We start from the raw sequence: 24,423 nt of genomic DNA, 5'->3' as shown, positions 1-24,423 counted from the left end.
TTCTTTGATGGGAGACTTTTTATTACTGATTCTATCTCATTACTTGTTATTGGTTTATTCAGGTTTTGGATTTCTTCCTGGTTCAGTCTTGGTAGGTTGTATGTGTCTGGGAATTAATCCATTTCCTCTAGGTTTTCTAATTTATTGGAATATAGTTTCTCATAATAATTTTATTTATTTTGATCTCTCTTTTTTTCTTAGTCTGGCTAATGGTGTGTCTATTTTGTTTATCTTTTCAAAAAACAAAACTTTTGTTGATCTTTTGCATATTTTTTGGTTTCAATTTCATTTATTTTTGCTTTGATCTGTATTTATTTACTTATTCATTTGAGACAGAGTCTTGCTCTGTTGCCTGGGCTAGAGTGCCATGGTGTCATCATAGCTCACATCAATCTCAAACTCCTAGGCTGAAGCAGTCCTCCTGCCTCAACCTCCCGAATAGCTAGGACTACAGGTACATGCCACCAGGCCAGGCTAATTTTTCTATTTTTTGTAGAGATGGGGTCTTGCTTGCTCAGGTTGGTCTCGAACTCTGACCTTAAGTGATCCTCCGGCCTTGCCTTCCCAGAGTGCTAGGATTACAGGCATGAGCCACCGTGCCCAGCTGATCTTTATTATTTCTTCTAGTAATTTTGAGTTTGGTTTGCTCTTGTTTTTCTAGTTCTTTGAGATGCATTGTTACGTTGTTTATTTGAAGCTTTTCTACTTTTTTGATGTAGGCACTTATTGCTATAAACTTTGTTCTTATTATTGCTTTTATTGTATCCCACAGGTTTTGATATGTTGTGTTTTCATTTTCATTTGCTTTGAGAAATTTTTTGATTTCCTTCTTAATCTCTTCATTGTTCCACTGGTCATTCAGGAACATACTGTTTAATTTCCATGTGTTTGTATATTTTCCAATATCCCTCTTGTTATTGATTTCCAGTTATTCCATTGTGGTAAGAGAAAATACTTGGTATGATTTCAATTTCTAAAAATATTTCGAGACTTGTTTTGTGGCCTAACAAAATATGGTCTGTCCTTGAGGATGGTCCATTAGCTGAGGAGAACATGAATTCTGCAGCTGTTGGATGAGATGTTCTGTAAATATCTATTAGGTCTATTTGGTCTATAGTGCAGATTAAGTCCAATGTTTCATTGTTAGTTTTCTGTCTGGATGATCTGTCCAATGCTGAAAGTGGAGTGTTGAGGTCTCTAATGATTATTGTATTGCTCTCTATCTCTCTTTATCTCTGATAATAGTTGCCTTATATATCTGGGTGCTCCAGTGTTGGGTGCATAGATATTTAGAATTGTTATATCCTCTTGATGAATTGACCCGTTTATCATTATATAACTACATTATTTGTCCTTCTTACAGTTTTTGTCTTGAAATCTATTTTATCTGATAGAAATATAGCTATTCCTGCTCTTTTGTGGGTTTCCATTTACATGGAATATCTTTTCCCATCCCTTTATTTTCAGTCTATGTGTCTTTATAGGTGAAGTCTATTTCTTGCAGACAACATATAGTTAGTTGGCTCTTGTTTTTTATCCATTCAGCCACGCTACATCTTTTGATTGGACAGTTTAGTCCATTCACATTCAATGTTATTACTGATAGGTGAAGACTTACTATTGGCATGTCGTTATTTGATTTCTGGTTGTTTTGTGGTTCTCTCTTTCTTTCTTCCTTCCTGTCTTCCTTTGTTAAAAGTGATTTTCTCTCATAGTGTTAAGCAATAGAGTAGTCTGTATTTGTATCCTCACTGTGAGGATACCAGTGAGTTGTATACCTTCAGAAGATTTTTTATTGTCCATTAATGTCTTTTTCTTTCAGATTGAAGAACTCCTTTTAGCATTTCTTATAGGACAAGTCTGGTGTTTATGAAATCCCTCAGCTTTTGTTTGTCTGGGAAAGTCTTTATTTCTTGGAGATCCTACTTTTAATTCTTTTGGATACATACTCAAAAGTAGGATTACTGGATCATATGGTAAGTCTATTTTTAATTTTTTGAGAAACCATCATACTATTTTCCACAGTGACCGCACCATTTTACATTTCTACCAACGGTGCACAAGGGTTCCTCTTTCTGTACTTTAAGACTTTATGACTTTTTATTGGGGCGACTGTGCTCAACCTCCTGCTCATTTATTCTTGCTCATTTATTAAGCAGTACCCTGGTTGGCTAGCCGTTTATTTTGTCCCTAGGGACATCATGTACTATTTTTTTTTTTTTTGAGACAGAGTCTTGCTCTGTTGCCCAGGCTAGAGTGCTGTGGCGTCAGCCTAGCTCACAGCAACCTCAAACTCCTGGGCTCAAGCGATCCTACTGCCTCAGCCTCCTGAGTAGCTGGGACTACAGGCATGCGCCACCATGCCCAGCTAATTTTTTCTATATATATTTTTAGCTGGCCAGATAATTTCTTTCTAATTTTAGTAGAGACGGAGGTCTCGCTCTTGTTCAGGCTGGTTTTGAATTCCTGACCTCGAGTGATCCACCCGCCTCGGCCTCACAGAGTGCTAGGATTACAGGTGTGAGCCACCCGCACCCGGCCCATCATGTTCTATTAACCAACTTAATTCCTTATTGGCCAAGCCTCCTTGACTGGCCCTTTGACTTTGCTGGTCATTAAGATACTTGTGACCCCCTGGCTTGTATTGTTACCACCTGGCCTCTATTGCTTGGCATTGGGGATGGGGTCAGTTATTTCTATTTCTATCAGTAACCCCAGCTGTGTTGTGACCTCTCCTACCTTCACCTCTGGCCTACAGAGAGGAGCCACCCCGGGGTCTAGTGGTGCTTGTGCCCCTCCCACCAGTGCACTCCTGATGGCCATGGTGAAGGGTGTGTCTTTGGGGTTTTCCACGGAACATAATTCCATGGTGAGTCTTCAGGCCTCAAATAATAGATTCATTCCTGCATGTCTACTTCCCTAAACTTTTTAATCCTTTCCTCCACTGCTAATGTGGGAATTCAAGCATTTCAACTTTGCTCTGTGGGCCATCACTTTTTCTAGGCTTTTAGGAGCACCCTAATAGTATGTTTGAAACACTCTCATGGGGTGTAGCTGGAGTGTAAATCCTATATAACAAGAGTGCTCCCAAATGAATAAACTCTTATCTAGTTTTATATTGTGGTATCTTCAAAAATCTAGATCCAGGCCGGGCGCGGTGGTTCACACCTGTAACCCAGCTCTCTGGGAGGCCGAGGAGGGCGGATCGTTTGAGCTCGGGAGTTCAAGACCAACCTGAGCAAGAGTGAGACCCCTGTCTCTACTAAAAAATAGAAAGAAATTACCTGGACAACTAAAAATATTTAGAAAAAATTAGCCAGGGATGGTGGCGCATGCCTGTAGTCCCAGCTACTTGGGAGGCTGAGGCAGGAGGATTGCTTGAGCCCAGGAGTTTGAGGTTGCTGTGAGCTAGGCTGATGCCACGGCACTCTAGTCTGGGCAACAGAGTGAGACTCTGTCTCAAAAACAAAAAAAAAAGAAAAAAAAAATCTAGATCCATGGGAACCTTCCTGGGTACATGCTGGGTACTACTTCCTTTCCTACCTATAAGGTCCAGCATGTTCATGGCTGAATTATGCTGTGACTTAGCCCTAGTTACCATTCTAGTAGCCAGAGGAGGAGACAGGGCAGATCTGAGGGTGCTCCTATTACCTTTGAGGGAAAGGCCTCTGTGTTGTCTTTCTTGGGCTGCAGGTGGTGCTGGCTCTTCACAGGGAGGGGTGGGCCACCGTTGCAGGATTCAGAGGAATCTGGGGAACCAAAATCTTCAGGGACATCCACCATCTAAGGTACCAGATGTCCCCATTCCATGTGTTAGGGTTCCAGTCCAGGTTTTCTCATCCAGCGCCCTGATCCTGGCATAGCAGATCTACCTTGGCTGAGGATTCTAGCTACCTGTCTCTCTATTGAGTGTTAGTTTTTGAAGCTCCACATCTCTCTCTCTCTCTCTCTTTTTTTTTTAGTTTTCCTTTTTTTTTTATTTCAGCATATTATGGGGGTACAAGAGTTTAGGTTATGTATATTGCCCTTGCTCCCCCACTCCCCTAAGTCAGAACTTCAAGCATGTCCATTCCCCAGACAGTGCGCATCGCACTCATTATGTAGGTATACATCCATCCCCTCCCCGCCCACATCTGCCCGACACCGAATTGGTGTTATTCCCAAATGTGCACTTAGGTGATGATCAGGGAAACCAATTTGCTGGTGAGTACATGTGGTGCTTATTTTTCCATTCTTGGGATACTTCACTTAGCAGAATGGGTTCCAACTCTATCCAGGAGAACATAAGAGATTCTATATCACCATTATTTCTTATAGCTGAGTAATACTCCATAGTATACATATACCACATTTTATTAATCCACTCATGTATTGATGGGCACTTGGGTTGTTTTCACATCTTTGCGATTGTGAATTGTGCTGCTATAAACATTCGGGTGCAGATGTCTTTTTTATAGAAGGACTTTTGTTCTTTTGGGTAGATGCCCACTAATGGGATTGCTGGATTGAATGATAGGTCTACTTGAGTCTGTTTAAGGTATCTCCATATTGCTTTCCACAGAGATTGTACTAGTTTGCTTAATTTCTAAGTTGGCGCTTCATCGTTTACTGCTCTTCTGGTGTAGGAGATAGCGGCCTCTTTGTAAGCTACCAAAGAAGCCTCTGGCGCTCATACTTAGTTTCAGTTGTTGGTTAACTGCTTTTCCTTATCTCTCTGTAAGACACCAGTGCAGTTTAGTAACAGCCAATTCCCTGTCCTTGTGTGCATTGTTTCTTTTCTTTTTTTTTTTTTTTTTTTGAGACAGAGTCTCACTCTGTTGCCCAGGCTAGAGTGCCGTGGTGTCAGCCTAGCTCACAGCAACCTCAAACTCCTGGGCTCAAGCGATCCTTCTGCCTCAGCCTCCCAAGTAGTTGGAATTATAGGCATGCACCACCATGCCTGGCTAATTATTTTCTATATATTTTTAGTTGTCCATATAATTTCTTTCTATTTTTAGTAGAGACGGGGTCTCGCTCTTGCTCAGGCTGGTCTGGAACTCCTGAGCTCAAACGATCCGCCCACCTCGGCCTCCCAGAGTGCTAGGATAACAGCCATGAGCCACCACACCCGGTCTGCATTGTTCCTTTGTAGTTTTTAAAAAAGTTTTTAACTTTAATTTTTAAAAAATTGGCACATAGTAATCATACATATTTATGGGGTACAATTTACCCCTGTACTTTTCAAATGCCTGAATCATTTCACTGGCCAGGTGGTCCCTTCCATCAGATCATTCTCCTAAATTACCACTGGTGAAGTTTTTCTAGGTAGGGACTGCTCCCAGCTCTGTACTATTTTTCCTTCAAATTTTGCTTGCAAACTGAAAAGTTCCTTTTTTAGTTCCTTTTTCTTGCAATACCTTATCACTGATAGTTAAGAAAAGCCTGTAGATACTTTTAGCATTCTACCTGGAAATCTCTTTAGGCTCCTCCAACAAGTTTATTAGGTATATTTTCTAGCTTCTAAGTTACCACAGGCGATAGTTTTGTAAATTATTTTACAACATGGGAGATCCTTCTCCAGTCTCTAATAGCAATTTCCTCCCTGCTCATCCGGACCCTAGGAACTGTCCCCCTTGTCACCCTTCTAGGATGTCTGCTGCCTGGTCCCAATGTCATTGCCACGTGTTTTAGTTTTAATTTATGGCAGCATCTCACTTCCAAGAACCAATTTTAATTTCATTATCTATTGCTGAGTAACAAACCACCCCAAAATATAGTGGCTTAAGACAGCAACGATTAATTTCTCACAATTCTGGGGGTTGACTGGGCGGTTGCTCCTCTGGTCTTGCCTGGTGTGCTGCCTTCAGCTGGAGGCGTGGATGTTGGGATGGATCCATGTGGTTTCAGGGTCTCTTTCAACACATGATCTCATATCAAGGTGCCAGCCCAGCCTTCTTACATGCAACTGAATTTTAAAAGGGTCAAAGAATGGAAACTACAAGATTTCTGCAGTCCTAAGCTCTGAACTTACACAATGACATATTCTGTTGGTCACAGCAAGTCACAAGGCAAACCCAGATTCAAGCAGCAGTTGGAGAAATAGCAATGTCTCTTGGATGGGAGGAACAGCATGCAAAGGAGGTGTGGAGGGAAGTTGATTCCTTGAGGACAACTATTTAATGATCTACCTCATTTATAATAAGCTTAAGATGTTAGTTAGATGCCCAGGTGAAGATGCCCTTGGCTGTAAGTGGCTTGATTGAGGGGAGATTTAGGTTGGAGAAATAGATTTGGGATCAGCAACATATAGACATGGTGCTTATGTGAATCATCCTGCCCTCTGGGTTCCTGGTTGCTGCGTGAGTCTGGACTGCCATGAAGCATGGAGCTGGCTCAGTGAGGCCTTCTGCAGCTGGCGCTGGGTAGAGGCTGGGGGAACAGGAGCATTCTGTTTTTGAGGTGGCTCTAAGTTCACTTCCCTACTTGCTCACCGAGCACTCCACTAGCCCTCTCTCCTCCCCTCCCACCTCCACAGAGTCACAAGCATTAGGGATGGAGGTTAGGACAGCTGTCCTGCATGCCAAGGACACAGGACAGGAAACTATTCCTTTGCGTTGTTTTGCCATCTAAAGAAAGGAAACTTGGGAGAAAGGGGCTCTTTGCTGTTGTGGTTTTAATATTTGGAAGAAGGAAAAGCAAGAATGAGGTTGAGTCTAGTATTTCTGAAAAAAAATGGGTGATTTCTGAGCTATCCCAAACCAGCAGGAAAGACGGGGGAGATAACCCCACCTTGTCCAAAGCAGGAAGCGAAGAGAAAAAGGAATTAAGAGTCGGAGATCATGATACAGATCAAGAGTTGTAGGGCTACCTGCTCTTCAGTGAGTGACTTTTCCTCATATTAAGTCTGTGAAAACTGCCGTGTGTCCACCGTTTCTGTAGCTGCACCGACCTCTATACTTCTATAATTTATGAGGAGTTGGGAATCTTTATTCTTCAGTTGCCCCTCAACCTTAATGCAGTTTACCCTACATTTGTTAACTCTCCAAGACCCTGTTTTAAACTGGTCCTGCTAATTTTTGCATTCTCCTTGTCCTTGCTCCCGACCCTAGGGTTGGGGTGAGGATGGGGTGAGGCACGCACAACACTTTCTGGCTCCCTCTCTCATTTCCTGAGCAGAGACAGGCTGCACTAATTGACCTCGAGGGTCTCAGCTGTGCTAAGTTGGGTGTTTGTTAGATCTCGTTAGGCTTGTAATTAGTGCAGGGAATCTAGGTCAGAGGCAACGGGTTGGAGTGATGGTCTCCTGGGACATGAATAAAGGTGGGGAATAGCAAACAGGCTCCTCACTCTGTGGGTGGGGTGAGCCCGGGGAAGGGAATGGTGGGATTCGTGTCACACACACAGAGAAACACACAGGATCACATGTGCAGAAAGGCGCTCAAACTCTGCTCTGTGTGTGTGTGTGCTCGCTCCTGCATTTCCTCGGGTTTCCTTCCAACCTCTCCATATATGGTGCGGCTCTAGAGCGAGCTGGGGATTGGCTGCTGTTGTTGGGAGATTGGGAGGTCGGGAGAAAGCAGAAAAAGAAAGGAACCCAGTTTAGGGAAGGGAGCGAGAAGGGGGAGGGGTAGACAAGCTTTGAGGGCTGCAGAACGAGGCCAGGTCTGCTGGCCTGTGGGGTGTAGAGAGGGGAGACATCCCTTGGGGCTGGTTCTGGGGAGAATGAGGTAAATGTACGGTTGGCAGAGGGGTTGGGAGAGTGAGAGGGGAGAGGCAAGAGCTATTTCCCAGGGTCAGAGCTTAGGCTCAGCGGCACGGTTTGTGAGGGCTAGAGCAGGAGGTAGGGAAACGTGTTTTCTCTCTTCCCCTTCTCTTTTCACCCCAGACAACCTATGCTGTGGAAATAGCATGCAAATGACCTCGGCAGGTGCCGGCCCAGCGCCTCAGACGCGCTTCCTAATGGCGGGAGGTCGGGACTGCGCAGTACCTTTCTCAGCGCCCCAACTGCCTGGTTAACAACTTGATGGTGACCAACAGGAAGAGTGGAGGAAAATGTCATTGAAATATGAATCAAGCATTTAGTTCTTTACCTGGAGCTACCCCTCACCCCATTTCACCTCTGTGTCCTGGATTTCCCCATCTCTCCATCCTAGGGCCTCCCAAAGGAGTTTCTCTTTTCCAGTTTATTTGGGTAAGAAGGGAATATAGCAAAGTTGTTGGCAGGGAGGAAGGGAGGAAGAATGAACACATCCTCAAACGTCTGCTGGCAGCTGTGCAGTGAGAAGGTGGCCACACACAGCCACAAGCTCAGTCCCCCCATTTATCACAAAGTCCAGTGACTGGGAGGATAAGGGAAATACTGCAGGTCAGGGACTGGAATGAAGGCATGAGGGGGAGAGGTGCTGGGAGGAGGGAGACTAGAGTAACTGCATCACTATCCTCCTGCCATGGTGCCAAGCCTCAAATATACATGCCAAGTGAACAGAAATCATGCTAGTAGCCACCACAAGGGTACACTTTAAGCTGTTTTTCTAGTGGGCAGCTTGGCTTTGTGCTAAGCTCTGGAATTCTTAAAGACCAGGGACCAGGCTTTCTCCCTCTTTCTAGCTCTAGGCTTTAGCACAGTACCTGGTGCGCTCTCTCCTCTGCAGAGAGGAGACGTATGGGCACAGCCTGTGGCCTGGATTAAGCCAAGTGACAGTGATTAACCCATGCCTAGCCTTCATCAGACTGTGCTCCCGCCACCTGAGCTAGCTGTTCATTGCTCACTGAGTCAAACTCATAATAGTAGCTGCAACAGCCGTCAATTGACTGACAGGCATTTCCACACACTGTCCTTCCCCATCCAATGACAACTGTGCAGGTTGCAGATGAGAAAGCTTGTGCCTTGCCCAGGGCCTCAGAACCAAAAAGTCAGAGTTAGAATCTGAATCCAGGTCTTTCTGGTTTCAAAGCTGGGCTCATTTCACTACCCTGTGGCCTGGATGTTCCAGCAACTGCCGGAGAACTGGAAACTGCTGGTTTTGGTGTCTTAAGAGCCCAGGAGCTCAGTGCCCAGCTCTTCTCTTAGTCTCCTGAGGTCCCTGATCTTTCTTTCTGTGTCCCTCACCTGCCATTCTCCTCTCCAGTGTCTCCCTCCATTTTCTGGATCCCCTGGGAGCCACAGATAATTGGCATGTTGGGATACATATGTCATTCTTGCTTTTGTCTTTTTCCTTATTATGTGGGAGCGACAAGGAAGAAAAAAAGAGAAAAGGGAAAATGCTGGTAAAATAAAATCTATACAAAGATACAGACTTATAAAAAGAAAGTCAGTCTGACTTTAACCCAGACCTTCAATATTTGTGACAACAGGTGGCTCTGCTGACCATGCTTAGAGTTTTAGAGATTGAAGCCTATTTGGAGGACAGGAAGCCCGGAGACCAGGTGCTTTCACCTCACACCCCAGGAGGCCCTGGGAATGACAGTAAGGTGGCACTCTCCTGCACTTTCCATCACTCAGAAGGGTACTTGTTCCTTAGGGAAGAGATAAGTTAGATAACTACTAGATCTAGGCCAGATCTGGGGGAAATCCTGATGACAGTGAGTGGTAGGGTGCTAAAGAGAGCAGGAGTCCCTCCTTCCTTAGAGAGCGTTAACACATTAACTGCCATGTGAGTTGTATTTAACTCAAGCTAGTTTTGAGCCCAGGGCTTCATGAAGCAAAACCCTGCAGTTGGTTCATGAAAATCTTACTTGTTGATGTTCTTGTTACAATTAATATTCACAATTTAATTCTAAAAGTGTGGATTGCGTTGCCTCTAACTCATGCAAACAATAAAAATAACAAATTAGAAATGATCGTTTTAATAAAACACCATGGCCCCAGGGAAAAAATTTTTTTTCTAGTGTGGCAGTCAATGTGTTAAACTTGGAAAGATCTCCCCGTCTTCCTTACATGGGCTGTAGGAGTAATGTTAGAGTAGAAGAATGGGAATTGAAGAGTATGCTTGTTACTCCTACCGGATTTTCCTTGTCTCCCTCATACCCCATCGAACTTTAGGGCAGCCTCATGGCCAGGACCTACATGCATTTGTCCCCATTTCCTCTCCCTTCTGCCCTCACTCCTCGTGAAGCTCTAGGCCTTGGCTCTTAAGAGGTGAGAGGAAATCTGGGGAAGAGGATCAGGAAGCTAGCAAGGGATATGCTTCTAGCATTTTTTTAACTCCTCATTTACTTCACTGATGGAGTTCTCTGTCCCCTTCTTTCCAAAAATCATTCATGTCTTGCCTTCACAACTCTTCTTTGGATCTGATCACTGTTATTAAACTTAATCTTAGAAACTTCAGAGGAAACAAGCACACAAAATAAGATAACTTGTGTAGGACCTGCTGTAGACAGGAATGCAGAGGGCTGGTAGCTCCAGAGGTGTTGAGGAAGGATGGCGGTATGAGCATAAGGATGTTTTTCTAAAGTTGGGGCTTGATTAGTGTTGGAAGAAAGATTTGAGGAAGGAGAGGGAGAGGCTACAGGAAACCCTAGCTTGGCCGAAAGAGGAACCTGGACACATGTTTGGTTTTCCCCTTCATCCTACCCAGCTTGCATCACAAATCAGTTTCATTCTTAGTTCAGTTCTTCCGTGGGGTCAGCTGTCTCTAGTTCCTCTTGCTAGGCCCCCCTAGTCAAATATCCAAACCAGTCTCATCCATCTAAGGTTGTATCTTTGAATGAATGTTGGGAAGGGTGTGGAACATGAAAGGAAAAAACACCTCAAATAAGAAAATCCAGGCAGCTCGATCTCAATCACAGATTGTTATGAGTGCGAAGCCAGCATCTGGCTGGGGAGACTTTAATCCCACACATGCTCCTCAAGGCTGGGGCAAATTTCACTTCCCCTATGTGCATGGAGGGTGGCACTGGCCTCCATATTCCTTATAACTAGAGTTGGGCTGCTGAAATTTCACCCACAAATAAACCTGGACTGGGTATGGTGGCTCATGCCTATAATCCTAGCACTTTGGAAGGCTGAGGCAGGAGGATCACTTGAGCCCAGGAGTTTGAGACCCACCTGGGCAATATAGTGAGACCCTGTCTCTACAAAAACCAAACCAAACCAAAAAAAACCTGAAAACCTGGAAAGGGACATAAGAGAAAACCTCTCCTCTTCCCCCTTTCCCTCTAAATTTAGAAGCCCATACACATACTTGGGAGCAGCAGTGCGTTTCCCGTTACACCTTAAGGTGGGCAGTGTGTGTGTGAAATGGTCAGACTGTCTTCATTACCCTTTCTCTCTCTTTGTCCAGGTGGAAGCTTCTAAATACTGCTATAGGGGTCACCTCCTCAAACCTGAGGTGGGTAAGTAAGGAAAGCGGGTTGGGAAAGAAGGGTGGTAGGGGTGTCAGGCATCAGCAAGAGCAATGAGTTTGTGTTTTGTTTTCTTTTTTTGTTGAGGTAAGTAAAAAAGCTTTATCCTGCAACACTTGGAGATAAGAGTCTGTCCACCCCCGACAAGTTCCAGAACCCGACCCCTTCCTTCACATCAGGCTCTTCCGGTACTGACTGTGCGGGGTGGTCTGTCTGAGGTGGGAGTCCGGGGTCTGCAGGTCCATCTGTCTGTACAGGTCTCTCAGCTCCCTGACTTCCTGCAGCACCCTCTTCGCCTGGCTCCAATTTGATGACGCCTCTCCCAGCAGCCGCTCTGTCTCCAGCAGCAGCTGCTCTGACTCAGAGTCGGGTGGAGACCGAGGGGGGTCCTTGGCCTTTCGCTTCCCATCTCCCAGTCCCTGAACCTCTGCCAGCAGCTCCTGAGTCTTCTCCAGTTTCCTTGCTACCAGGTCCTGGATCCGGGACAGCTGCCCCGGGTGGGGTAGGATGGGGGTTGGGGGTTCCTCAGCCCGCAGTTGGAGGGTGTGGGCTGGGGCAGCGTCCCGCTGAGACAGGATCTCCTCCAGGGAGGCACAGCGGCCTTTCTCTGTGGGGGTCAACTTCTTGGGTGCCTGAGGGGTGTAGGTGGCCCCCTTGTCTGGCTTTTCCCAAGGCCGGGGAAGGCTGCTTGCCCGTTCTGAGGGCTGGATACGGTCTGAGTCCGCTCTCCGCCGGCTGCTGGCCAGTTGGGCCACAGACTTGTCCAGGTCAACCCGAAAGCTCTCAGCGCAAGAGGTTGGTTCCTCAGGGGAAGGGTCTTCCTCTTGGATCAGGTCCAAGGTCAGCATCCCATCCGAGGTAGAGGTCGAAGCCTGGGGAGTAAAGGGGGGAATGAAGGAGGTAAACTGTCTGAGAGGGATGTAAGTTGTGGTCATTCTTCTCTCAACACACCGTCCCTGAGTGTGAAGCCCTCCACTCTTGACTGGGCCCTTCTACTTAATTTGCTATTTATTATTCCTTTGATAGTGATTTGAACTTTTCTTTCTTTTATTTTTCTGTGATTGAATTTCTCCTGCTTGTTTCCCATATTCCCCACTTTACTACACGCTTCCTGAGGAGTGTCTTCTTCCTCTGTACTGAGCATCACGGTGGGTTTGACACCACAGGTGCTGCCCACGGCACGGCAACTATCCTCTTCTGTCTGCATCTCCTGAGCCACACACCCCAGCCCCCTCTGCTACTTGGAACTCAGAACCCCTGGCCTCAGAGTAAAACTTGTTATCTTATTTTCAGAATACTAGAAAACGAGACAAGGGTAGTCAATACCTCATATGTAGTTATACAGATGTTGTTTTAATAATTTCTTATATGAATCCATCAAGGCAGGCATGATTATTGTACCATTTTACAGTTGGAGACATGCAGCTTTCAGGGAACCACATGGGTAGTTAATTGCAACGTGAGGCTCCAGCTCAGGTTCCGCCTAACTCTAAAGCCTATGTTCTTTTCACTATAGCTGACTGCCTCTCTCCCTGCACACTCAGAGCTTGGCAGAATGAAAGAAACCACTACTCTGTATGTTACAGGGGTTCACTGTTACCCTTCCTTCTCTGAATGCCTGTGGTTACTTGATGCTGTGAGCCATAGGACAGTCGGCCACCAGACAGCAGCTGCCACTGTGTGGCACAGTACCCTTCTAATTTCACCTTCCTCTGCGTATAAGTCACTTTCCCCAAAAGATGCTAGAATTATTGAGAGCAGAAAATTTTGAACTTGTAAGAGGTGTTGAATTAATATTTTTGACTTAGATCAGGCAGGGCTGTGGGGTGGAAGGACTTCCCTAGCCTTTGATCTTGGTATCAAGGGGGCCTCCCACAAACGCCTCTGGTGGTATACACTTCTGTCTGAGATGCACTGACACAGAATTGGCCCTTTGGCAATCTTTATTCCTTTTATAGTTTTACATACCACGGCCATTAGGTGTCCCCTAGTTGGGGGGCGGCGGGAGTGTTGGATTTTCGCCCTGTCTCGAGTGGGGTGGGCGAGATAGCTGTCTTCCTCAACGGTGACCTGAAGAGACACACTGTGAGTCATGGGTGTTCTTCAGAGACCTCTGTCCCAACCCAGCAGCCCCCAAGGCTTGAACATGCCTGGACTGGGAAATAAAACCACCCCATTAATGGCTTCGGAGCAAATCCATGGGCAAAGGAATTTAAAGGACATGAAGGGGCTCCTTAAGCTGACCCAACACTACACTGGCTCACGCATCATGAAGCAGGGAAGAGGAGCTGTCAGAAGAGACTCAGAGAGAAGGCAGAAGGGAAGTAGGGTTTTCAAAAGGGAGATAAAGTAGAGCTGGTGGGGGCACAAAAAGGGGGCCCTCCTGCACAATAACCCTCCCTCTTTGGTGCATCACAGCCACTCCCTCTGCCCAGCACCCTCTTCCCACAATGAGCCCCGACCTCGTCCAGGATGCGGTTCTTGGCTCGGGTGATAGCGGAGTTGAGGGCACTGATCCATGATTCCTTCTCTTCTGGACTCACTGCCAGGAAGATCAGGTTGGGGGCCTGTGAGGGGAAGATTCTTGTTTCAGCCAGGGTTTTAGAGTTGGTGCCTCACCTTGACAGTGAAGAAATAAGAAATTATAATCTCATTCTCTCAGATCCAGCTCCTGGAAGGAGAGAGATTCTGCTTCCAGAGTCATCCATCACTTCAGGAAACCCAGCCTCTATTTCTGTAAAATGCATAGCTTGGAGGTTGTTTTAGGAATGACCAAAGAAGAGCTGAGGAGAGTACTGGTACTAGAGATAAGTAGAGGAAGTATGATAAAGGACAGTATTAAAATAAAAATCTTTAAATGTTTGAAGAAATAGAATGTGACAGGAATAGTTTCCCTGGGTTCCCTTAGACAAGAGGAAGTAGATTTAGAACTTCAACCAGCTATCAGGGTACAGAGACTAGTGATTTCCTCCCAAGTGATGTATGTGTGTACACGTGTGTGTGTGTGTATGTGTGTGTGTGTATTTGTGTGAGAGAGAGAGAGAGAGAGAGAGAGAGAGAGAGAGAGAGAGAGCGCCTATTCTCTGTGGCTGAAATAGGTTAAGGGATGATCTGCCTAGAGGGAAGGAAATGGCGACAATATTCTCAGGTTAAATAATAAAAGCCAGCAGGGCCTCCAGCCAAGACTGCTGAGAGAGAGAACCTGAAGGGGAAGTTCTCCCCTGCCCCCTCCAACCCTGTCAATGTCCCAGTGGCCAGGGTGGCAGGAGAAACATACCGTGTTACCGGGCTGTTTGGAGTGGGCAAGAGTAAACTTGCTATGATTTTTCTTGCTCCTGCTCTTGGATTTCCGGAGCTCTTCACACTTCTCATAGTCACTCAGGTCAAATACCTCTTGAATATTTTTCTCATCTTTTACCTAAGGGAGGGTTGGGGGTAAAGTGAGGAAGATAAAATCACTTGGCCCCTCTCCTCCCATTGTTAGTTTTAATCATGTTGGGAACTAGAAGAAGCCTGAGGAGAGGGAGGGAAGACAGGACAGGAAAGGGCCATCCTACCCAAAGTCTATAAAGGCCTGACATGGGTGACGAGATTGGGGCAGCCCCCATGTCCTGACGCCTCAGGTGAGTTCTGTTTAAACCCTTATCCCCATTCTCCTCAGCCAAGCTACCATTTCCAGAGCCCTAGGATGCCTCTTTTCACCCACAGCCCCCACTCTGTTCCTAAAGGACATAACTTATGTCCTAAAAAGGCTCATGTCCTTAAAGGGACATGGTGAACAGGTTTATCCAATCATCTGGAAGCAAGAAAGACCTGGATACCCTTGATGGTCCAGAGGAAGAAGACAAAGGTAGGGCCAGTATCAGGGGACATCTGGAGGGAGTGAAGGGCTGCCTCTGGCCTCCCCAGTCATATGTAGTTCCTACCCCTCCTTACTCCCTCCAAGGTACTGTGACAATCCAACCTAATCCTCCAGACATGAAAAGCCATTTAAATTATCCACCTATCTCTAGGCAAAGATGCACTTAGGCTCTGCCTGGATGACTGAAACTTCAGACTTGGAAGTGCAGTCTTCCAGGGAGTACTCTGTTACCTCTTTTCATTATTCCAGTTTGAGTGCCTGAGTCCTTTATTGCCAGGAAGCTCTTCCTTGTAGCTAAGCTTAGCCCCTCCTGCTGCAGTATCTGTCTTGCACTCTGCTTCAACCTTTAGCAGCTTCAAGCAACGTTTGGCTCTTAATACTTTTGCTGAATGTCTAATCAGAGACCACTATTCTAACGACATCATCCAGCCCCAACCGGCCTTTTCTAAGCATCAAAACCAAATTCTTTTAACATTTCTTCAAAGTGCCATTTTAAACCTCTCAGAATTTTTCCTTTCCCCTAAGGTAGTATTCCCTGTAGCCCTGGTACCCTGAATAGATCTGTCTTGCCTTGCAAGGACCACAGTTACAGAGGAGAGACTTAGTTACTGGCCGTGACAGAGTGGCCCCTTCACCCTCTGCTATGTGAGCCTGGGGCTAGAATACCCCAGGAATGAGTTGGTCATGTTTTTCTGGGATAAGAAATGAAAACCACCAGCACTTGTTGTGTTAAAACTAAAACAAACAAGTAAGAGTAGCCTCATATCTTCCTTGGAAGACATCTACCCTCCCTGACTAGAATTATTTCACGGAAGAGTCCCTACTTCCCAAGCTCTGAAACAGGCACTGCGTGCATGGAGGTGTGACCTCATCTATCCCCCTAGTTCTTGTCAGCCTTGAAGTGGGCAAGTGGTTCTCTCTGATTCCCCAGCTCACCTATAGTCTTGTATCTGCCTGTCCTTCGGAACTGCTGCTGTACCCTGGGGCTGACGACACAGGACGGATGATCAGACAGCTCCATTCAGGTGCATGACTGCTCATACATCTACATTTGTTTCAGCAAGGGTTGGCTCCTCTGGGGCTCACCCCCTCCCCGAGGGCTCCCTGGCTTTGGGCTGCAAAGTGACCAGAGGCCTTGAAAGATTATGGGTGGAAATGGGACAAGGTGCTGGCAAGGGGTGTCTGAGAACAATTCCCAGAAACATGGGGCAGGGATGTAGGATGATGCATCATCCCTCCTCTCCCCCTCCTTTTCCAGAGTTGAGACTATCAGCAGAGTCCAGAAACCTTGGAGAGGAAAGTGCTGGGTGTGTGAATGTAGCCAGGGGAAGAGAGTAAGTTGTTCTGTTTTCCTTAGGGGAAGGGAAGGGAGTTATTCTGGCTTGGACACATGCTGATAAGTACCTCTGCGGAGAGGAGATACCGACAGAGGTTAGCCCTTGGTGGGGTGGGGGTAGGACATGGGACGAGGCCAACAATAGGACAAGTATATTCTAGTGCCCAGGGAAGATGGACAATCCCAGGAGCCTTGTTCACCACTGTATTCTGTTCCCCCCGCATCCAATTCCCAAAGTTTCATTTATAATTTCCCATCTTTCAGATTAACTCTTCCTTTCTCCTGATTCTTCATCCTTGCCCACAGAAAGGGATTTTTCCCATGCTTGCCAAAAGGGCTGCCCTGAACCCAGTTTCCTCTACCATGGGGTCTCCCTATGGTCTAGCTTCTGTTCCTACACACCAGCCCATGCTTGTCAGGTGCCTCTGCCCTCTGGTGCCCTTTGAGAAGGAGGAAAAGGATTAACAACAAACACAGAAGGTGGTGGAGGCAATAGTGGGAGACTCTGCCTTTATGAGTGGAAGTAACAAAAAATGACTGGTACAAATTCTGGGAGAGGGTTAGGCATTTTCTTGGATTAACAGTAAATTACAAACATTATACTCTGCATTTTTTTCTTTTTAAATCTTGAATCTGTTGGCTCTGAGGCTTTTGGGAAGTGGGCAGAATAAAGCCTGGAGTCCTCTGTCAGCTTCGCCTTTAACCCATGCCCACTGTAGCATGGAAACTGGCTCTAAAGAAGAGAAACAGCAATATGCTCAGTCCTCTCTTCCTATGCCCTTCCCAGCGGGAGGCAGTTGGCTCTGTAACCAGTCAGATGCTCCTGACTCATAGGACACTAAAGATCCTAAACATCCTAGGCTGAGGTCATTCCATCCTTTCCCCTGCCTCTGTACCCCTTCCTCCACAAAACATACTCTTCTGCCCCCAGACTCTGCTCTTTGGGCAAATACAAACAAGAAAAAAAAAAACTTACTCCTTCTACCCTTTCACTGCTCTTATGTTTTCCCCTTTGACGTGTAGGAAGTTCTGCCTGATTGCTCACCACGGTTTCCTGCAATTATGTAGTTCGGGAAAGACAGGAGATACACTTTGACACTTGCCTTTTTTTTTTTTTTTTACTAGAAAGCCAGAAAATTGTGGAGAAAACTTTCTGTAGGCTTTGTGATTGGGCAGAGGAAACCCTCAAAAGCAAGTCCTCCAGAGTCTTCTCTCACCTCACTCCTAAGAGTCCCCATCACCAAGTTCCTAGCTTAGTGTAAATGGCTGGGTTTCAACATCCTTAAGTGGGGACCCTTTGGCTGTGGCATAGCTTAGCTCTTCCCTAGCTGCCTCAGTAGATGCTCTTTTCAGACGAGTACTTTCTCTTAGACTGCGTGTGTATCTGTTTCAATACCATAAAAGGATTTATTTACCTAACTATAATCTACTGAGTAAGAGTGTCTACTGCTGAAAGCAGAAGAGGTTAGAACTCGAGGAAGACTTCCCGGTTAGCCCTGGGTGATGAAGGAAGCCAGAATTGGGGAAGGGCCACCTTAAGGGGAACACAGGACAGTCTCCCAGGCTGTACTGACACAGTCACCAGGGACAGACACCAGCCATCACAGGGGTAGGGACTGAATGACTTCTAATCCATGGAGGGGCAATTCCAATTTCTCAATATTACTATGTGTTATTGATCCCAAGAGTTGAGGGGAAAAGGGAGAAGAGTCTGGATTCAATGATCTGAGCTCAGGTTTTGAACCAGTGTGGACTTTGGTTTTGGTGGTGAACTACAGAGCCAAAGCTATCCAGAGACATGCAGGGGTTCATAACCCCATTTTTCTCCCTTCTGATACAAATGGGGGGCGGGCAGGAAGGAGGTGGAACATGAGCTCCTCACCTTTTTAAAAAAGTGGAGTCAGGGTGGGGAACAGGGAGCATACTGATTAGGGACACTGGCTTCAGCAAAAATAACTATCTGCCACTCACAGATTCTCTACCCGAGGACACAGGAGACTGACCCTGGGCTGTATGCGTGTTTTCTATGATTCAGGGTGGATGCACTGCTGATATGACCTGTGCATGTCCCTGCTACAGACAGGAAAACGGAGGCTAGCTCGGTTGAGGTGGGGGACAGGAAGGGGTGGAGAATAAGCTGAACAGAGAGTTTCAGCAGCAACAGCAAAGAAAAAAATCCTATATTCCGGAGGCCAGGATAGGATAGGAGGCAGCAAGGGACACTCAGAAGTTTTGGGACATCTTGGGAGGGGATTATCATCGTTATCAGAAAGGTATTTGCAAAGGAAAAGCACTGGATAAGAGGCAAACTTAACTTCTAATTCTCCCTCAGGTCTCCCCACTAAAGGGTGACCTTTCTCTGCAGACAAGAGGGGGTAGAGACTAATCGGACCGCGGAACTTGCTTCTGGAGAAAATGGGGGGTGGATGTAGACGAGCCTCCTGTGGAGTGATAAAGTGTGGAATGTGAGAAAATCCGGATAGTTAGAGGCAAAGGGCACCTACCTCCTTATCAGAGATGTAGAGCTGGTCCCCTTTCAGCACCACATAGCGGTTTTTCCAAATCTCCCTGAAAATCCCTTTCCCGCAGAATTTCCGGACCCAGCCGACCTTCTCAGGCGGTGCAGACTGATGGTTTCCATCCTGAGGCCCCTGCCCCAGGGGCAAGATAAGAACCAGACGATTAGGTGATTACAGCTTTTTCCCTCTCTCCATTCCGTCTCTTACGGCCTTCTCAGTTCCCCTCTCTCCTCCGAAGGCTGGAGTCGGGGAGCCCGGGCTTCGGTCCCCACTTCTTAAAAGGTTTCCACTGGAGGAACTCTCTCCCCCACCGCTCCCCTCCCTCCCTCCCGGCAGCTGCAGCGGAGAGGAAGGGGCTCGGCAGGGCCAGGGCGGAGAGGTGGCCCCGAGGATTTCCATCCCGGTCCCCCTCCCCCCGCCCCTCTCCTCGCAGCGCCGGGACTGACGGCATCTATTTTATTTCTCATTGTCTTCTCGCCACCGCAGAGCGCGATGCGATCGGCTGCCCGTCGCCCGGGGGAGGCGGAGGGTGCGGGTCGGGCAGCAACTAAGCCAAGTTAAAGCCCCCCGACGCAAGTAAATAAACAAAAGCCCCCGTCGGCGCCTCGCCGCGGGGCCGGGCGCGCCCGGGCGGAGGGCCGGGGCCGGGGGCGCCGGCAGCCGGGGCGGGGGCGCGGCCGGGGCCGGGGGCTCGCGCCGGCCGCTCGCAGCCCCGACGGGGCCGGGGTGGTCGGAGCACGGAGTCAGCCGCGGCGGCAGGGCCGGCGGGCGCACTCACCCTCTTGGCGGAATTGTTCTTCTTCATCATTCCGGGTGGGCGCGGGCGCGGGGCAACGGGGCGAGCGGCGGGCCCGCGTCGGGGCCGAGGCCGCTCGAGGGGGCGCCTTCCCAGCAGGAGGGTGTCGGAGCCGCCCCGGAGCCGCCGCCGCTCCTCCCTGCCGCCCTCCCTCTCCCGGACTCTCCCCTTCTTTGTAGCTCCGGTTACACTAAAGGCCGGCCTCCCTCGCACTCGCACTCGCACACACACGCACGCCCGCTCCCCGCCCCTCGGCGCCCTCCATCGCGGCGCCCCCGCCGCCCGCCCGCCCGGCCCGGCGCGGCCGCTCCCCCGGCCCGGCGCGCTGTGGGCGGCCCAGCCCGCGCCCCGCAGCTCCATCCGCGGGCCGCTGACGTTGCGAGTTCAGAATAAAGGGCGAATCGCGGAGCCGCAGCTCGTGCGCTCCCCGCCCCCCCGCCTTTGTTTCTGACTCACCGAGGGTGAAGAAGACAGACCTAAACCCAGTGGAGGACGCCTTCCAGGGGCCAGAGACCCGCACGCGGACGGACAGCCGGGGCGCGAGGCGGCGCCGCAAAGCCGGAGTGGCCGGACCTGCCGGGAGACCCAGCAGAGCGGGCGGAGTGGATAATAGACACACCGACGCGTGAAGACCGGAGACGACCAAGATCGGGATCGTCTCCCTCCCACTCCGCAAACAAACCAGAGCGTGAGCTGGGAGGGCGCGCCACCCAGACCTGGCGTCAGGAATTCGCGCTCCCTAGGTGGTAGAGTGGCCTGGGCAGGTCAAATGTCGGGGAAAAGTTTTATGCTTCGGAGGGTGTCGACGCGTTGGGGGATGGGGTGGGAGAGAAGTGAATAATGTTAATACACATTTCTTCCAGTTTACAAAAAGCCTCAGGCCTTATTTGAGCCCCGAGAGAATAACCCTAACTATGAGGTGGATATTATGATCTCCATTGCATGGGGAGAAAAGTGAGGCTCGGAATGGCTGAGGGATTTGCAGACATACTGTATAAAAATGTTGGCAGGAATAGAATTCTCTGACTTCAAACCATGATTCATTATACCAAGTGACTTATATTTAAATATAAGTTACAGGTGAGGCTTAAACTTCCTGTTACCTGGGTATCTTTCCCTGATGCACTGACGCGTAGAAAGCCCATCCGCTTGACAGGACTCGAGTCCGTGCCCAGAGGATGCCCTGACTCTGGGAACCTCTGCTGATCCTTCCTACACTAGCTCTGCCTAAGAGCCTGCAGGACACATCTTAGTAACTTCTTGTCTTTCAATACATATGTGATGGGAAGAAGGGAGTCAGAAACCTAACTAAGTTGGGTACTGGTTTTGTCACCACTCTGTGGCCTTTGGTCAAGTTGCTGAATTTCTTTAGGCCTCTGTTCCTCCATATGTTAAATGGTGAAGGATGAACTGCCATTCCATCAACAAGGAGAATATAAGAGATGACCTGTGAAAGTCCTTTGAAGATATAAGTGTTGTCCTCTAGGGCTAATTATGAAATAATACATAAAACCTAATAAACACATTGCCTGACATATGGTAGGCACACAATAACCACACAATGAATGAAAATCCCTGGCACAGAGGAGCAGGAAAAAGGAAAAACCCTTTTTCCAGAGATGTCTCAAGATAAAGAAAGTATTGGCTAAATTTGTGGTTTGAGGAGGATGTTTTGGCTTTTCCTGGTATCTGTCAGGTGAAGGAGGAGCTCCATCTCCACTTCCAGCCTGACCTTTCCTCCTAATCCGGTAATATTCCTCTCAACCTCTTTCCATTAACCACCCCAATTAATTCCACTATTTTAAACTGATACAGAAGTTCATCCTTTCAAAATGGTCTTATATGTCATTTCTTTACATCTTTAATGCCACCTTGTGAGGTTTATAGAGTAAGTATTAATATTTCCACTTGGAAAATGAGGAAACAAGGCATAGCAGATCAACTGCCTTGCCATGCAAGTTACTGGCTCAGTGGATTAGAAACCAGGTTTTCTGACTCGAGTCTCCTCTTTAGACTTTGTACACACACACACACACACACACACACACACACACACACTCTCTCTCTCTCTCTCTCTCTCTCTCTCTTTTCCCCAAACCACCATTTCATCCTTTTCCCACAATCTCTATTTCCTACCCCCCTGTTTAAAAGGTGATGAAAAAAGAATGAGAAAATCCAGGATATCTTCATAAGGGAGGAAGCAAAATATCCCAAAGCACAGGGGAGGAAGCTAGCCTGCATGCTCTTTTGAGGACTAGCTCTCCAGGAAGATAGAAGTGGTCCAAATTATAGTTTAAATAGATTCTCAGCTGACCAAGCATGGTGGCTCACACCTGTAATCCTAGCACTTTGGGAGGCCAAGGCAGGAGGATCAGGGCAGGAGGATTGCTTGAAGTTTGAGACCAGCCTGGGCAATAGCAAGATCCTGTATCTACAAAAGAAAATAGATTCTGGTTTATGGGAAAAAAGTAATTCATCACTTGCCCTATCTTCCTCCTTTCCCAGTTTTTATTAGTCAACAAATATTTGAGTGCCTCCTATATGCAAGGTACTGGGCCCCTTGTGTGCTGCATCAGATAGGAACTAAAGCTTTGTGAAACATCAGGCAGAGGAACTGATAAAAAATAAAAACCCTCCAAAGTAATTTTCAGATTCCAGAGCAGATGCATGTGGGCTGCAGAACCTTCCCTGCCTCTCTGCTCCTTAAGATGTTACATAAATCTCTGGCGTCCTCTCTCTCCCTCTCTGTCTCTGTACTGCTTCATCCTCTGGTCCTGCCTCTGCCTTCCCTCACCTTTTGTCCCTTTGTCCTGTCACTCACCCCTCTTTCCACTTCCCCTGGCCTGTTCTTCAAGCTGATTTCGCTCTCACTAGGTGAACTTCATCGCACCTGAATTGGGATCTATGTGGGACTGTTTTCCAAAGACCAATGCTTAAGTGAGAACTCTGAGTAAGAACTTATGGGTTCCTTTACACATTTTTATAGCACTGTCTCCTCAGTGAGCTTGACACTACCACACACACAAACCACAAAAATAACTCTCAAGCCAATTTATGTCTTTGGTGGAGATAAGACACTGGGAGGACCTCATTCTGGGGTTATTTCCCTAACTACATCCATGAATAAGACACCACTGCCAGTAGCTTTATTCTTCAACTGAATATTTTATAACTAAAGAGAGGAAGAAGGGAGCTATCAGAGATAAAAACTTGTGAATTGCTGCTTGCAAGTTTACTAGGTGGAAACTGTTATTCAAACAGTTGATTAAAAACAAATATCCTTGGCTTTTGTAGAGTAAACGGGACATAGAGGTTTTGAATAAGGCATTTCAGTCTATGGGGGAGAGGATTATTAAAAGCATACAAGACCGTTAATTAAAATGATGTTTTTAAAGGGAAAAAAATAAAGGGCCAGTAATAATGGAATCAACTCTGTAAACCTTACATAAAAATATGAGTCTTTGATTCTTTATAAACAAATGCCAACTCTGGCATCAAACACCCTGAGGGTAGGGCTCATTTCTTAGACTTCTTGATATTGTTAGCTGAGTAAGCACAATGGAAGCAGGTAAATAATGTGGAGAATGATGTAAGAAAGGTCTGTTCTTGTTTCTATTTTTATCCACAGAGTTATCTTGCCAATAGGAAGGGAAGCCCAGGTAGTCCTGCTTGGAGGTGGGAGGTTTCTGTTTATTTGAAAAGACTATATAACTTGTCAACTGCTGCCTCCCTGAGTGCAGGCTGTCTCAAAGACTTATAAAAAATGAAGAGTTAAAAATATGTACCCAAAGGGACCCACAAAAGCAAAAAAAAAAAAAAAAGCAAAAAAGAAAAGAACTTGGATCTTAAGCTGTAATATGGACAGAAGCCTTAGGCTTCACGTGATTGTGCGTAAGGAAACAACAGCTGAGAGCTGGGGGGAGTGGAGAAAAGGGAGATGGACAGGATGACCTTTCAGCTTTTCCCTCTATGTCTTGAACTGCTGATTAGTGCAGTGGAAGGGTTGACAAGAATCCAATCATTTTGCACAGTGATTCCATACCCCCAACTTGGAAACAGCAATCAATCTTATTCACTATTATTGGCCAAATTTTATTGACTGATTACTCTGCACCAGACAATGTTCTAAGCACTTTACATGTATTATCTCATTTCATTTAATCCTTAGAATCCTATGAGGAGAGTACTATTTTATAGATGAGGAAGCTGAGCCACAAAGAAACTGAATAATATTCCCAAAGCTACATAAATATGACATAGATTTGACCTTAGGCTGTCTGACACTAGGGAACATTTATCAACATATTAGCTAAAAAAAAAAAAAAACTACACAGAGAACCAGGGAGGGATTATGCTATGGTATTTTTGCTATTTTGATTTGAAGATGCTTTCATTTTCTGGCATTAATGATACCATCACTTTCTACTGCATTCAAGAGAGTTGAAATTGACACCAGAATTTATTATTTGCCTTGACATACTTTAAATATCCTTTGCATAGAGGCAATGCCTTCATTATGTTTGGTGTAAAGCCATCATGAATTCCCATAAATTAACCCCAATGAAATAAAACCAAATCACTCATATCT

General features: G+C 46.8%; 1 protein-coding gene across 3 annotated transcripts; it reads right to left on the bottom strand.

The window, feature by feature from the left end:
• Positions 1-11,386: 11,386 nt before the first annotated feature.
• On the bottom strand, positions 11,387-20,429 carry PLEKHO1 (pleckstrin homology domain containing O1). 3 transcript variants are annotated; one of them, XM_045544973.1, is made up of 6 exons: positions 20,292-20,429; positions 19,025-19,171; positions 14,600-14,740; positions 13,785-13,889; positions 13,291-13,392; positions 11,387-12,194 (listed from the first exon to the last, which is right to left on the bottom strand). In XM_045544973.1, exons 5-6 carry the CDS (start codon positions 13,297-13,299, stop codon positions 11,493-11,495), a joined length of 711 nt encoding a protein of 236 aa, XP_045400929.1. In that variant the 5' UTR covers positions 13,300-13,392; positions 13,785-13,889; positions 14,600-14,740; positions 19,025-19,171; positions 20,292-20,429; the 3' UTR covers positions 11,387-11,492. The 3 variants fall into 3 exon arrangements, with proteins under 3 accessions (XP_045400929.1, XP_045400928.1, XP_045400930.1); XM_045544972.1 differs by lacking the exon at positions 20,292-20,429 and adding an exon at positions 19,818-20,191; XM_045544974.1 differs by lacking the exons at positions 19,025-19,171; positions 20,292-20,429 and having other exon boundaries at positions 13,785-13,941; positions 14,600-14,687.
• Between the last annotated feature and the right edge of the window lie 3,994 nt (positions 20,430-24,423).

This window comes from Lemur catta, chromosome 3 (assembly GCF_020740605.2).
Source record: "Lemur catta isolate mLemCat1 chromosome 3, mLemCat1.pri, whole genome shotgun sequence".
In the NCBI taxonomy this organism is placed as follows: Eukaryota; Metazoa; Chordata; class Mammalia; order Primates; family Lemuridae; genus Lemur; species Lemur catta.
The sequence above is the reverse complement of the archived record's forward strand: the minus strand, read 5'-3'. Positions and strand labels throughout refer to the sequence as shown.

Excerpts from the sequence above, each read along its gene's own strand:
- PLEKHO1 (XM_045544972.1), bottom strand. The coding sequence starts at position 19,847 with ATGATGAAGAAGAACAATTCCGCCAAGAGG. Across the intron at positions 14,741-19,024 it reads TCTACATCTCTGATAAGGAG|GTAAAAGATGAGAAAAATAT; the intron begins GTAGGTGCCCTT and ends ACCCTCCCTTAG. Across the intron at positions 13,890-14,599 it reads CCAAACAGCCCGGTAACACG|GCCCCCAACCTGATCTTCCT; the intron begins GTATGTTTCTCC and ends TTCCCCTCACAG.